General features: G+C 44.3%; 1 protein-coding gene across 2 annotated transcripts; it reads right to left on the bottom strand.

Annotated features, from left to right (window-relative positions):
* Positions 1-9851: 9851 nt before the first annotated feature.
* On the bottom strand, positions 9852-12935 carry LOC123148873 (protein WHAT'S THIS FACTOR 1 homolog, chloroplastic-like). Of its 2 annotated transcripts, none has more exons than XM_044568390.1 (2): positions 12600-12935; positions 9852-11919 (listed from the first exon to the last, which is right to left on the bottom strand). In XM_044568390.1, the coding sequence occupies exon 2, from the start codon at positions 11821-11823 to the stop codon at positions 10672-10674; it is 1152 nt and encodes a 383-aa protein (XP_044424325.1). In that variant the 5' UTR covers positions 11824-11919; positions 12600-12935; the 3' UTR covers positions 9852-10671. The 2 variants fall into 2 exon arrangements, with proteins under 2 accessions (XP_044424325.1, XP_044424326.1); XM_044568391.1 differs by having other exon boundaries at positions 12631-12935.
* Positions 12936-13731: the final 796 nt, after the last annotated feature.

The raw sequence follows: 13731 nt of genomic DNA, 5'->3' as shown, positions 1-13731 counted from the left end.
TGTCCTGTTTAGCACGAACTCTTGTGATTCGCTGGCCCCTTTAATCGCACAACCGGCAAAAAGATAACCGAGATATGGTTAACCATCAGCCTCACCCTAGCCTTACGTATGTCCACTTCTTTTTCTCGCGTGTCCATGGTCCCTCATGGTACCACGACATTTCTTTTCATCTGTCAACTTCACAGCGTGATTCCTGTCAAAGAAAAAAAAAACTTCACACCGTGATTCCTCCATTCATCTAAGAGTAGTAGCAAAATAAATAAATAAAGTGAGGGATGCAGACAGGGAAGCCAGCATCGGCTGAAAAGGCCCTTGTTCCTTCCAAAGATTTTTCAGTGGTTCACGTACGTGTGGATTGGTAGTTGGGTTGGCTGGCGAAGCTAGGTTATTGCAGCTTAGTGTGCACCTGGCTTTGTGGATTCGGCTATATATAGACAGGAAGGAAAAGCTAGAGAGGAGTTAGCCCCCAATTAAGTTTGCAAAATTCTCAGAGGCATATGTGTAGTGCTCCTGGACCTTTTTAAAAGTTTTATCACAATCTTTTACATGATTGTGGCAAGGTGCAATTCGACGCTTTTACCATCGGAAATTCCTCCGAGCTTTTACATTGGCCTTATGTATAGTAGCAGTACTCCGTCCATTAGGAAGCAAATGGCATCAACGACCTTTTCAGTGTCAAACAATGTTTCATCTCTTTAGCCATTCGTAACTTTCTCCAGCGAGGCTAGCGAATGTCTTTGCAAGAAAAAAGAGAAAAATTACGCCATTCGACCAGAAATGCCATTTGAAATCAAGCGGTCACAGGTGAATGGCCTTTCACAAAGCAAATTCACCTAACATTGATACCAGACAAGCGTCACCTCTGAACCTAATGCAATTAGAAAGCCGCCTTCTTCTTTAGTCCAAAGGTGAATATATGGTTGAAAGGAAAGGGATGGAACATTGTTTGACAATTAAAAGGTCGTTGATGCGAGGAATTTTAACTCGCTCCACCAAAGGAAGAAATGTCTTTTGTTCCTAGTTCCTACACGTAATACAGCTCATGCTAACCACTTGATCGAGCCTTTAGTACTGCACAAATGCATGTACCACATGACATGACATAGCTAGCTTCTACACCACTACATGGAACTTAATTTATTCCTCCCTGAAAGCCGACTAACCAAGAGACAGACAACACCCCGCAAAGATGGCACAGATTTGTTCTTCTGTCCGTATGATATGATAACCACTAGACTTCTTGGATCTACTACCGAGCTAGCTAGCGTTAGTGCATGCCTGCCAGGGATTATCCCACAGTTTTATATATAAGCCATGCGCTCAATGTGCCGGAAGCATATCAGGCTGCTTTGTGAGATGTGAGAGCAGGATCATGTGCTCAATGTGCCGGAAGCATACAGTAGTGCTAAAAAAGGAAGAGAGCTCATCACGATAACCTAATGTAGGACAAGAGAAAGTTTAATAAGACTAGGAAATGTTCGGAAAAAAAAGGGAAAATGTTCGGAAAAGAGAGAAACAAAGAGAGGTTATAAACTAAAGAGAGCTAACAGATCTGACTCGGCCGGAAAGTGGCTGTGAAGATCACTGCATTCCTGCACCAGAGTCCCAAAAGCCAAGAAGAATCACACAAATAATAATAGTACGGGTGTTTATAATTATTTGAGCTCGTGCATGCTCCCCCGTACGTCTAGGGGCTATTTGGCATCAAACTAAAGATATATTCTAAGTGTCGATCCTGATCACGCTCACTCACACGCCTCCTTTTCATTTTGCGAAAGGCTCACTCACGCACCTCCTTGAAAAGAAGTCCAATCCAGATCCAACTTGTGAGTTGGATGGCTACCTTCTTCCCCTATCATGATAGCCTGGGATCTCGTTCGCCATCTTTTTACTTCTTGTATCAGTTACACTCCTTTTTCTGGCGTTGATGTCTGAGATGAGATGAGATGAGACGCGGTTGGTTCTACGGACAGAAATGTAACAAGTTGGCACCCTATTGACCAGGAGTGCATGGTATATACTACATTCTACGCTAAGGCCTTATACAATGCAAGGTGCTTAAAAAATAAATCAGACTTTTCTTAAACACCCGTGCTTATTTGTATAGGGCAGACGTTTAATTAGGCGTCTCTTCTGTAGAAATAGTTATTGGTGCTTTAGAAAACCCCGGTTTATTTTTTTAAGCATCTGGTATTGTACAAGGCCTAAGGTTAATTGTGTGATTGGTATCCTGAGCTGACCTGGCCTCCATGCACCTCGAGGGGGGAACAGAGACGAGAATATAGTTCTCGGCCACGATGTCGAACATCCTGACAGTTGCGCATCCTTCTCACGCACAGCACAGGGATATAACTGAGATGCCGTGTGCCTGTGCTGTGATGGTGGACTATCACCACCACCGTAGCATTCTGGTCAAGTGATCAGCCACCTTATAGCATACTATAGCATACCATTACCACGAGTGGTAGTGGTAGTTGGGCGGTGGCTTCCCCGTGCATGGTCCATCCAAATTGTATGACATTGCAGAGGGGTGATAAGATTAGGTATGTGCTTGCAGCCGAGGATAGCGTCTCCAGCCTCACGATCGAGATTGTTGCTTCCTCCGGCCTCATGCGGAGGATTGCGTCCCTCCCCACTTTGGCTTTGCCTGTACTATACTCACCAGGCTCTAGGCCACGCACGGCCGGCACGGCGTTGCCGTCCGCACCGCACGCCCACGCTGTTGGTGCGTGTGCATCCTCTCGTGTCAATCCCCAGCCGGCCGCGCCGCGCGTGCGTCACCTCGGACGTCGGACGAGATCAGATAAAGGCATCGCGTCCCGTCCCGAGGAGGTGTGCTTGGCTTGGCTTTGGATGGATGCCGGCCTCTGGAGTGGGGCTGGTGCGGTGCGGTGCAGCGGCCGTGCTCCGGGGGCAGGCGGCAACCTCCATCCATCGCAAAAGCCAAAAAGGAGGTCTGGTCTGTGCCGATGCCGCGGTGGTGCTGCGCTGCCGAAAGGAGCGGGGGCAGTTGGTGCATGCCAGGATGCATGCCGCCTACCGTTCGCGTCGGCCTCGCTCGGATGGATCACAACACCACCAAGGGCAGGGAGCAAACTTCTTTCTTTGACAAACAGATACATGCAGCAGATGCGGTCGAGATGATGCATCGCGTCCGCTTCCACCACCACCAGTAGATAATGCGCTCACGCCAAGCGGATGAGCTAGCTGCAGAGTCAGCACAAGTATGCACGCCACCCTTCCCTCCACATTCGTTCTCCGTTCTGTGCCCCGCACCACAGCTGTTACTGTTGCAGCAGGCACACAAAATTGACCCGCAGATAACAAAATACCACGTCGGTCGATCGATGATGCTGCTAGTGGCCAGTAATTTTGCACAATACAGAACGGAACAGACGCTGAAAACAGGACCGTCCGCATAAAAAGAACGTGATGCAGAAAGATGGAGAGGGGCCAAACGCATGGCAACAAACCGCGAATAGCTCCGAGAAACATTTCTTGGCAGAAAGATGCGGGAGAGAGAGCAGCAGCAGGTGTGGCTTTCGTCGACCAGCACAGGACAAGGGAGGCAATGCGGCTTGCACAAGTCACTGTGCATGGGTTGGCAAATGGAGACGGCATTATCAGGCGCCCAAACCGACAAGAAGAGCTGTTTCAGATTGAACAAAAAGTTGGCATGGAGTATTGCACCATGCTCATCCCCTGTGACAGTGCAAGTAGATGGCACACACGCACGCCATGTTACCTCACCAGGAATGAGCATATCTCCCATCGAGTGTCCCCCATCATCGACCCATGGGTGGATGGCACAACATGCTAATTTCATACTCTATAATTCTATATATACCCCAGAGTTGAAGAAATGAGCCACTGAGCCCAACCCATAAGATAGGCGTGTATATGATGATTGCAACGTGGCCACGGCCCAGGAGCTGTCTAAATGCCGACCTAAATCGATTTGATTGTCCGGGGTTGTGATGAGCTAACCGTGGAATGATTCATTTCCCCCTCCAGATGCTCGGTCGTGCTCAGTCTCATTGACATGGAGTAAGATCGTCGTTTCTGGGTTATTATTGGGTGGGAATAATCTTCCTTGGATGCATACGTCTTTATCTGGTGACATGGTACAGATAAAGAAAGATCATGGAGACATGCAAGCAAAGAAATTGGATTCACGGAGGGACAGGCACCTGACCCTCGATGCATACATATGCCAAGATTGCGAAATCTGAACCAACCAGATAACACATGGCAAGGCTAGGCCACCATGGATGGACCCCTACGCCTCCATGTATATATCAATGCATTGCACACACACACATTACTTTCTTCAGATGAGACAAGTATAAAAATGACCTGCTACTAGAGTAGTAGAGGCCATGATGCACGAGTAGGAAGAAATGAGACTCCAGCGCGATGCTGATAGATGGATAGATCATCCAAATGTCTGTCCAGAGAGATGGACATGGCCGAGCGGGCTCTGGTGTTCAAATCAGGATTCTTTTCTTTGCTTGCTAAGCGCCGATTTGTTCATTCAAGTTTGAAAGAGATTGTTTCACACCGTAAATGGGGTGCTTTGTCGGGCTCCTAATGGATAGACACCAGGCAGATGATGGAAACAGGGGTGGTGGTATTGACTGGCCACTCGAATTGTGACGTTCAACCAGACGAGCAAAGAGACATTGAACGACACAATTCAGAGAACCTTCTCAATGCCAGCCAGGTTCATGAAAGTTTGAAAACCTACTCTATCCAAGGGTAGAAAAAGGGAATATCCACCCACTGTAAAAGCTAAGAACCAATAGAGATAAGACATTCATCGGAAATCAAGAGGCCAATAATGTCACTTAACCAATAAGCTGCAAGAAACTGGAACTCTACCTAATTCGGTAAATAAAATAGTGTTGTAGTAAGATTTAGGTCGAAATCCAGTGGTAACTATGAGAATCAAAGTGAAGGACAAGTAAAGATAATGGTAGCTTCCTAAAGTCAAGACAGGGGTCCAGAGAAAAAGACAACAAAACCATACAAGCGAAGCAAGCCAGTTCCTGAAGCAGTGATAACTCATGGATTTGTGTTCCTGAAGCTACATGTTGTTTATGGAGCAGGCAGTGCTACTCAGGTACAGGGACAGGGACAGGCAAGCAAAGACTGGTGTACAAGAAAGACGCATCAACTGGAAACTCAGATGGGTCAAAGAAAGCATGTGCTGTTGGTGGCCAATAATAGAGCCAAAATGTATTGATAAGAGAGGCCAATGCAAAGGCTCGGATCGTTTGGGGAGAAATCCTTACCAGGAGAAGAGAAACGAACAGGGTCAGAAAAGGGCGGGCCATCCGTTGTATTTGCTTGACTTTTTCTGGGTAAGCCATCCAAATCTAGCTCTCAGTGCATCTAACCAGGTTCATGACCACCATCCAAATCATGCATCTCAATTACTCCCTCTGTAAAGTAATATAAAAAGATCATATATTACTTTACAGAGGTAGTACATAATTATTTCTTGGAGTTGTGGTTATCTTAACCTAAGCACCAGTTATTATGGTTCCATGATATTTACTCTATATACTATGACATGAATGGCACAACCTAAAATGTTGCAAAGGGAGGACTAACAACGGTAGACAGCAAAAACAAAGAAAAGAAGTGCTAGGTTTGGAAGTAAAACCTCCAGATTGACTAACAATTATTGTAATTCGCTTGCATTGACCTCAAATTCTTCTCTGGCAGACAGTGCCTTCACACGAACCATGCCTCGCTCCCACTCAGATTTCCCCAACCAAAACCAGCCTGCTAGCACTTGTCCGATCTGCATGTTTAAACACCCATTTCAGACACTTGTCTTGTACAAGGTCTACGGATCTGCCATTCTTCCGCAGAGAGGATGCAACACAGGATGCTGGTTCCTGAAGCTCATCATCCAGCGGGAAGACAATGTCGTCTATTTGTCGCGACAGATGAGGCAGAAGACCATTCTCCTTCAGCAGTTCGACAATGACAGCGTCCCCAAACCCGAATCCACAGGCTGGTACATCTTAACTTCCAAATGTTGAAAGCAGGCTGAAAACAGGACCGCATAAAAAGAACGTGAGGCAGAAAAAAAGATAGAGAGGGACAAAACGCATGGCAACAGACTGCTGCAAATAGCTCCGAGAAACATTTGCTGGCAGAAAGATGCAGGAGAGAGGGAACCGGGTGTGGCTTCCATCGACCAGCACGGGACAAGGGAGGCAATGCAGCTTGCACAAGTCATTGTACATGGGTTGGCAAAATGGCACGTCATTAGGCGCCCAAAATGACAAGTGTTGTTTCAGATTTAACAAAAAGTTGGCATGGAGTATTGCACTATGCTCGTCCCCCCTGTGACAGTGCAAGTAGATGGCACGCACGCACTCCATGTTACATCACCAGGAATGAGCTTTGTTTAGCTAGCATCTCCCGTCAAGTCCCATCATCGATCCATGGGTGGATGGTACTCCCTCCGTATCGAAATATAAGACATTTTTTGACACTATCACAGTGTGAAAAAAAACATCTTATATTTTGATATAGAGGGAGTACAACATGCTAACTTCATAGTATAATTCTGTATTGATAAGAAAAAGGAAGAAGAAATATGCCCTAGAGTTGAAGAAAGGAGCCACTGAGCCCAACCAATAAGATAGGCGTATGATGATTGTAACGTGGCCACAGCCCAGAAGCTATCTAAATGCCGACCTAAATTGATTTACCCGGCCGGCTTGTGATGAGCTAAACGTGGAGTCATTCATTCCCCCTCCAGATGCTCGTGCTCAGTCTCATTGACATGGAATAAAATCGTCGTTTCTGGGGTATTATTGGGCTAGAATAACCTCCCTTGGATACATACGTCTTTACCTGGTGACATGGTACAGATAAAGAAAGATCATGGAGACATGCAAACAAAGAAATTGGATGCAGAGAGGGACAGGCACCTGACCCTCGATGCATACATATGCCAAGATTGTGAAATCTGAACCAACCAAATAACACATGGCTGGGCTACGCCACCATGGATGGGCCCCTACGCCTCCACGTATATATATCAATGCACGCCACGCACACATTACTTTCTTCCTCTCAGATGGGACAAGCATAAAAATGACCTGATACTAGAGTAGTAGAGGCTGTGATGCACGAGTAGGAAGAAACGAGACTCCAGCGCGATGCTGATAGATAGATCGTCCAAATATCTGTCCAGAGCGACGGAGATGGCCGAGCTGGTTCTGGTGTTCAAATCAGGATTCTTTTCTTTGCTTGCTAGGCGCCGATTTGTTCATTCAAGCGATCGAAAGAGATTGTTTCACGACGTAAATGGGGTGCTTTGTCGGACTCCTAATGGATAGACACCACACCAGGCAGATAGATGATGATGGAAACAGGGGTGGCGGTATTGACTGGCCACTCTAATTGTGACGTTCGACCAGACGAGCAAAGAGACATCGAACAACACAATTCAGAGAACCTTCTCAATGCAAGCAAGAATCAACAGAGACATTCATCAGAAATCAAGCTGCAAAAAACTGGAACTCTTTACTTAACTAATTCGGCAGATAATATAAGATTTAGGTCGAAATCTAGCGGTAACTGGTATGAGAATCAAAGCACAAGTAAAGATAGTGGAAGCTTCCTAAAGTCAAGGCAGGGTCCGGAAAAAAAGATAGCAAAACCATACAGGCAAAGCAAGCCAGTTCCTGAAGCAGTGCACTTAAAAAATGGCACGCCCTACCCACACACACAAGTTGTTTATGGAGCAGGCAATGCTACTCAGGGGCAGGGACAGGCAAGCAAAGACTGGTGTGGTATACAAGAAAGACGCATCAACCGGAAACCCAGATGGGTCCATAGAGGCTGAAGGTGACCCAAGCTAAGGGCAAAGAAAGCATGTGCTGTTGGTGGCCAATAATAGTAGAGCCAAAAGGTATTAAGACAGGCTAATGCAAAGGTTCAGATCGTTTGGAAGGCTACTGCAGAGAGAAATGCTTACCCTTACCAGGAGAAGAAAAACAAACAGGATCAGGAAAGGGTGAGCCTCCAGTCTCCATCCTAGGCTATCAGCCATCCAAATCTAGTTCTCGGTGCATCTGATCAGGCTCATGACCATATATCATAGGCTAGTGTCTGCAGAATCTGGTCCCAATCACTGCTCCTGTTCATGCTCTTAACTTTCAGGGGTTATAATTGAGCAGCAGCCAGTTAGTTGGCCTCATCGCACTTGGCTCCATGTGTCCACACCATGCATAATTGTGTCGGTCCTTCTTTACTTAGCATATGATCCCACTGAGAGCTATTTTTAGCGTTGCAGTTAACATATGCATCTCCCACTAAGACATCATTCTATGTTGACAACCACTTCAATGCAGGAATATCAGAACATACTCAAGATAGTCTGAAAGGGATTTAAACCTGCCCATGAATAGCCTGTTGCAGGTATTGCATTGATTGGCATAACAAACTGATACAGCTTTGTATGCCTAGAGTAGAATCAAGGTCCAAGATCAACAGTAAGCCATGTTTCCCTGATTTGGTCAGTCATTATTCAGGGCCAACACAATCACGTAACCTACAGGCTTTCGGAGGATGACATTGCACAGCCCTTAATCAATCCATCAAAGCACTCCATTGTATTTTCTCTATACTTGACTGGTGCACAGCGTATTGATTCTGACACAAAGCCAAATTACACAAAAACAATATCAGTACCGGAGACTTGCTACAGAATAATCTGTCAACATCAATCAAACCCATGTTACAAAGCCTGACTGGCCCTTATTGCTGAATTGCAATATTTGTAATGAGATATTAACAAAAGACAAAAAAATCATGTCAGCTTGTCACATACCTGTTCCTGCTGGATAAAGATCCTGTAGTGATCGGTAGGCCATCTTCACTTAGTTGACCCTTTGTGAGTTCCATCCGCTGAACAATTGCCACTGTAGATTACAAAGATGCGTGGGGTGAGGACTATAGCCCATGCGCATTAGTCTTGCTTAACAGAAATGGGGCAATCTGTAGCAAAGAAGTGTGGTGACCGTCAAAACGCACAGACATAGGGTGTAATCATGAGCTATCACAGTATAAACCTTACCAAGACTTTTATTTTCTTCTGAAGCAAGAAAATAGGCCTGATATTCATTCTTTCTTTCAGTGTCCCGATGGGCACACGATGAATGTGGCGATGCAGCATGAATAGTTGAATGAGGGAACGAAAGTTGTGTGTACATGTTACTACTATCTATATCTAAGATGACTCACAATTGTTTGAAAAGATAATAAGCATGCGAGTTAAACACTGCAGTATTTCATATTACTGAGATAAAAATCAAGACAGCTATCCAAATAACCATTATGTTTATAAAGTTAATACTAAAACAAATAATATAGGAAGATATCAAGTTAGTACAAATGTCAGTGAGTTATGTTATCCTCATGTCACCAAAATGAAGGATACTATCTACCAGCAGCTAGTCTATGACTCCGGATGTCTATTATAATATTTGTGCCAATTCAAAACCGATCAACTAGATCTTAAATAAGTGAAATATTGAAGATGTGCAATTACATGTGAAGTCATTTCTGACCCTTAGGCATCTCAAACAACCTCTAGGGATATCCTGCTGCTTATTCAGAAATAGGCCACCTAAATACATAAATAAGTGGTCTGATACCATCAAAGTCCAATGCAGATAACTTGAAGTCACTAGCGACATAAGCATGAGGACACAATCGCATACAGTGAACGTAGATAAGCATTGTCAACAAATTCAGAAATTAGCAGAACAATCAATGTGCTAGAGACAGCATCTGGAGCATTTACAGGTGCTTTCTGCATGTTAAGGGATATAGAAACAACCAAATAAGTACTGATGAGATGCAGCTTGTTATTGTGCTAAAACTGTTACCAATACTGGTGATGCATTTAAAACATCCGGTAAACCAAGAGCATCTAGTGGTATGATTGTGTGAGTAACACATTTATGTTGCAGAACTCTCTAAAGAAGTTACAGAACAGTAACAAATATCCTGCTGCAAGCAGAGTCACATGAGACTGAGTGAATAATAGAGTTTCAGATAAATGAGTGCCTGACTATTGTTTATGAGCCAAAGGTAGAAATCCATCCAATTAGGAGAAGCAACTCAACATTACATATCTTAGTACAAAGCGGAATTGATACTGCAACTTCTTTTTTCGGCATTATAAGCTGCACAACTGGAGTTAGAGCTGATTGATTTGATGCCAACATTTGGTAAATCAAAAGTTGTCAAAATTTGGCAAGTTTTTGTGAGCTTGGCAAGAAACAAACCAATCACTAGAAATCTTGGCATGCCAAATTTTGGTATCAAACCAATCATGCACTTAATCCTCTCAACCCCTACATTCCAACTGAACTTGTGACCTCCATACAAACATGGATGTCTCATCAGCTGATCTGCAACTTGATTCCTGGGGTGCTTCATATTTAAAGATGGGATGTTGGTGTTTACAGTTTTATCTTTAACAGCTGATAAGGCGCAAGACACATCCGTTGTAGAGGAATTACATAGTTTGTTGTGTGCAAGTGGGCTCATGTGAACATCAAGCAATCAACTAAGAAGATGCACCAGCCAGACGCACCATGGTTTCGCTTCTCATGTAAATCAATAACACTCAAGCTATACTGCCAGTGGAGTATTTAAGTCGGAGCATGATCGGCCAATTAAAGATGAAAACTGATCATGGAATTTCAGAAGAGGACACTTCTCAATGAGGTTAGTATCATCGTAGGCCTCCTTGAGGAAGACGGTACTTCTTGCTCCCTTGTTAGTGATGTAGAAGATACCATGATTTTTTACTAAGCAAAGAAGTAGCTTGCATGGCAGCCTGTACTCATTATGGAAGACTTCTAGCTTATCAGATGTCAGTCGTTTCTGCATTGTCAAGCTTAAGATCTCATGTAGAACAGCAACAGATCGCTTTCGAGCCTGTGGAGTTGCAGGCTCCACTCTCCTAGCATTCAAATAAGGTGAAGGAAATGTCATCTTCTGCCACCTGACTACCTCCTCAAGGTACTTGCGGTTGGGCCTAAATCCTGCTGGATACTTTAACTTGAAAGCAAAAGGACCCAGTATATTCCCATCTTTAGCAACCCCTCTATAATCCATTTGGAAACCATCAAAATTCAATTTTTCTTCTCGTGCTGTGACTGCTAGTGAAGAATCCCAACTCTCCAAACACAGATGGTCCAAGCCTCGCACATCACGGATTGAAAAAAAGTCAGGGTAACTAGGAATCAACTTGTCCTTGAAGTTCTTTGGTAAACCCAATTCAGGTTGGATGAGCTCAATCTTCTCTAAAGGGATTTGGCAGTCCATCGACATCATTAACAGCTTCCTCAGATTTCTTACCAAGATGGGTTCCATTAGCTCCTGTGCTTGGATCTCTTCACCAGAAATATTTCTGGCCTTCTCAGTAAGTGTGACAGCAATGGGCTCACGCGATGTACTTCCACCAGAGACATGGAAGATATTGGGGTGGCGCTCGATAAGTGAAACAAAGTTCCATTTTTGGACAAAGCCAACCTCCTTTTCAAGGTCACGTACAAGTAGTGATCCTTTCTTTTGGGCCAAGATGAGCTCACGGAGACGAAGGAGGAGAGCGGGCTTCTTTTGGAGGTCCATGGCCTTGTCGAGGCCAGGCTCACGGTGATAAAGCTTCTTCTTTGGCCGGCGTCCATGACCAGCAGAAAATGAGGACATTTCCTTGAGTTGTATCAAGGAAAGAGATCTGGGAATGTAAGATAAATGTTCTGCCAATCTTCTTCTCATCAAATTTTAGGTCTTAAATGCAAGTCCGTGCAGGCACCGCAGATCCCAAGTGATCAAGAGCGCAAAATAAAGAAGCAGAAAGTTGTACTTCAAATTCTGCAAAACAAAAAGGGACAGAATGTTCAAACCATTTTAAACAACATGGCTTTGCAACTAATACCAAGAGTCTGTGTCTCAAGTCTCAACAATTCCCATTTCAGAACAACTCGTCGCAGCAGAAGCAGAGCCAAGAGCAAGTTACAGGGTCAGGGTGTGCCACCTCCATTTTTTTTTACTGACATCACACACATAATACAAAATTGACCGAAAGAGTCATATAAATAGCTTAGTCAAGTCTCACTATTAGAACGCTCTTATATTTCTTTACAAAGGGAGTATGTTTAAAATTTGCAAATGTAACAACACGATTGGTTGGCAAGATGAAATAGCCTTACAAGAATAAAAGGTAACATGAGTACAAAATTTCAACATTACACTACATTCCGCTTTTGCATTGCCCTAAAAGCATCAACTACTCTCCACGTGACATATGTGGTAAGCAATTCAAACTAATTCAAAAAAAAAAGCATCAACTACTCCTACATCATCTTCACTTGCTCAATAAGTGTCACCAAGCTATAGTGTATAAGTTGATCACCTATAGTATTTATCCATTTATCCTTCACTAGACTCATTGCAGAAAATACTCCACTAGCTCTGAAGACTGAACTGAAGTAGTACTGAACTTGGCACTGTAGGAGTGTACTTGTAATTTCTACAATCACACTAGTTAGTACCTCCAGCAGTTGAGCTCGATGCGGCGTTTACCGTTCGAGGTCAGGCCATTAGGACGTCACCGACCGGAGATCGCCGGCGGCAGAGGACAATGACGGCGAGACTGCTCGTGCTCGGAGGTCGCCGAGTTTGGAGTCAAGCGCGGCCGCGGGCCGTGAGAGAGTGAGGACGGCCTTATGGGGAACGAGGACTGGGGGGCAAGGGCCACCGGGGCCGGGGAATTCGTGGAGGAGGGAGGATGGGGGCCGGCGCCGGGGCGGCCACGCCAATCGTGGAACCGCCGGAGTGGAGGGAGGATGGCTCGATCTCGATGGGAACAGCCGAACAGAGCAGCACGGATAACGGGCTAGATCGAGAGCTCCTATACGACGCCTGCGGGCGACAAATTGACGACCCTTCGCACAGAGCGGGAACCAACTGGACCGGGCCATTTTGGACGCAGCGAAGGGGAAACCACTGAGCTTTCTTTTTTAAGTGGGAAACCACTGAGCTACCTCCCAACAACACTGCAGCACCTGGTTCACTGTAGCGGCCTGCCACTGTATGAGGGTTCACTGTAGTGAACTGGTGTTTTGGTCTCTTTTTATTTCATACTTTTATAAATAAACATTGAACATTTTTGTAATATACGTTGAATTTTTTAATATACGATGAACATTTTTATGGTGCATGCTGAACTTTTTTTAATATATGATGAACATTTTTTAAATATAGTGAACTTTTTTTAATATATGCTACCAATTTTTTAATGTGCACTGAACATTTTTGGAATATACGTTGAACATTTTCTTAATATATGATGAACATCTTTACAATGCACGGTGAACTATTTTGTACTCCCTCCGTCCCAAAATAAGTGCAACTTTGTACTAACGATGAACACTTTTGTAATACACTGTGAACTTTTCTCTATAATACACAAGAAAGAGAAGAAATGAAAAAATAAAATAAAATAGAAAAAAGCAAAAAAGAAAATGAAATGAATAAACAAAAACCCAAAGGAAAAAAGGAAACAAAACAGCAAAAATGGAAAAAATGAATCATGTGTCGCTACAAGGTTGAGGCTTTCTTCGTCTTGAAGAGCCGTGAACACAACAGGTGCGTCAAGGCCGGCGTCCTCAACATCTGTTCCCG

Source organism: Triticum aestivum, chromosome 7A (assembly GCF_018294505.1).
Source record: "Triticum aestivum cultivar Chinese Spring chromosome 7A, IWGSC CS RefSeq v2.1, whole genome shotgun sequence".
In the NCBI taxonomy this organism is placed as follows: Eukaryota; Viridiplantae; Streptophyta; class Magnoliopsida; order Poales; family Poaceae; genus Triticum; species Triticum aestivum.
The sequence above is the reverse complement of the archived record's forward strand: the minus strand, read 5'-3'. Positions and strand labels throughout refer to the sequence as shown.

What these genes read in the sequence shown, in the direction of transcription:
- LOC123148873 (XM_044568390.1), bottom strand. Translation starts at nt 11,823, where the DNA reads ATGAGAAGAAGATTGGCAGAACATTTATCTTACATTCCCAGATCTCTT.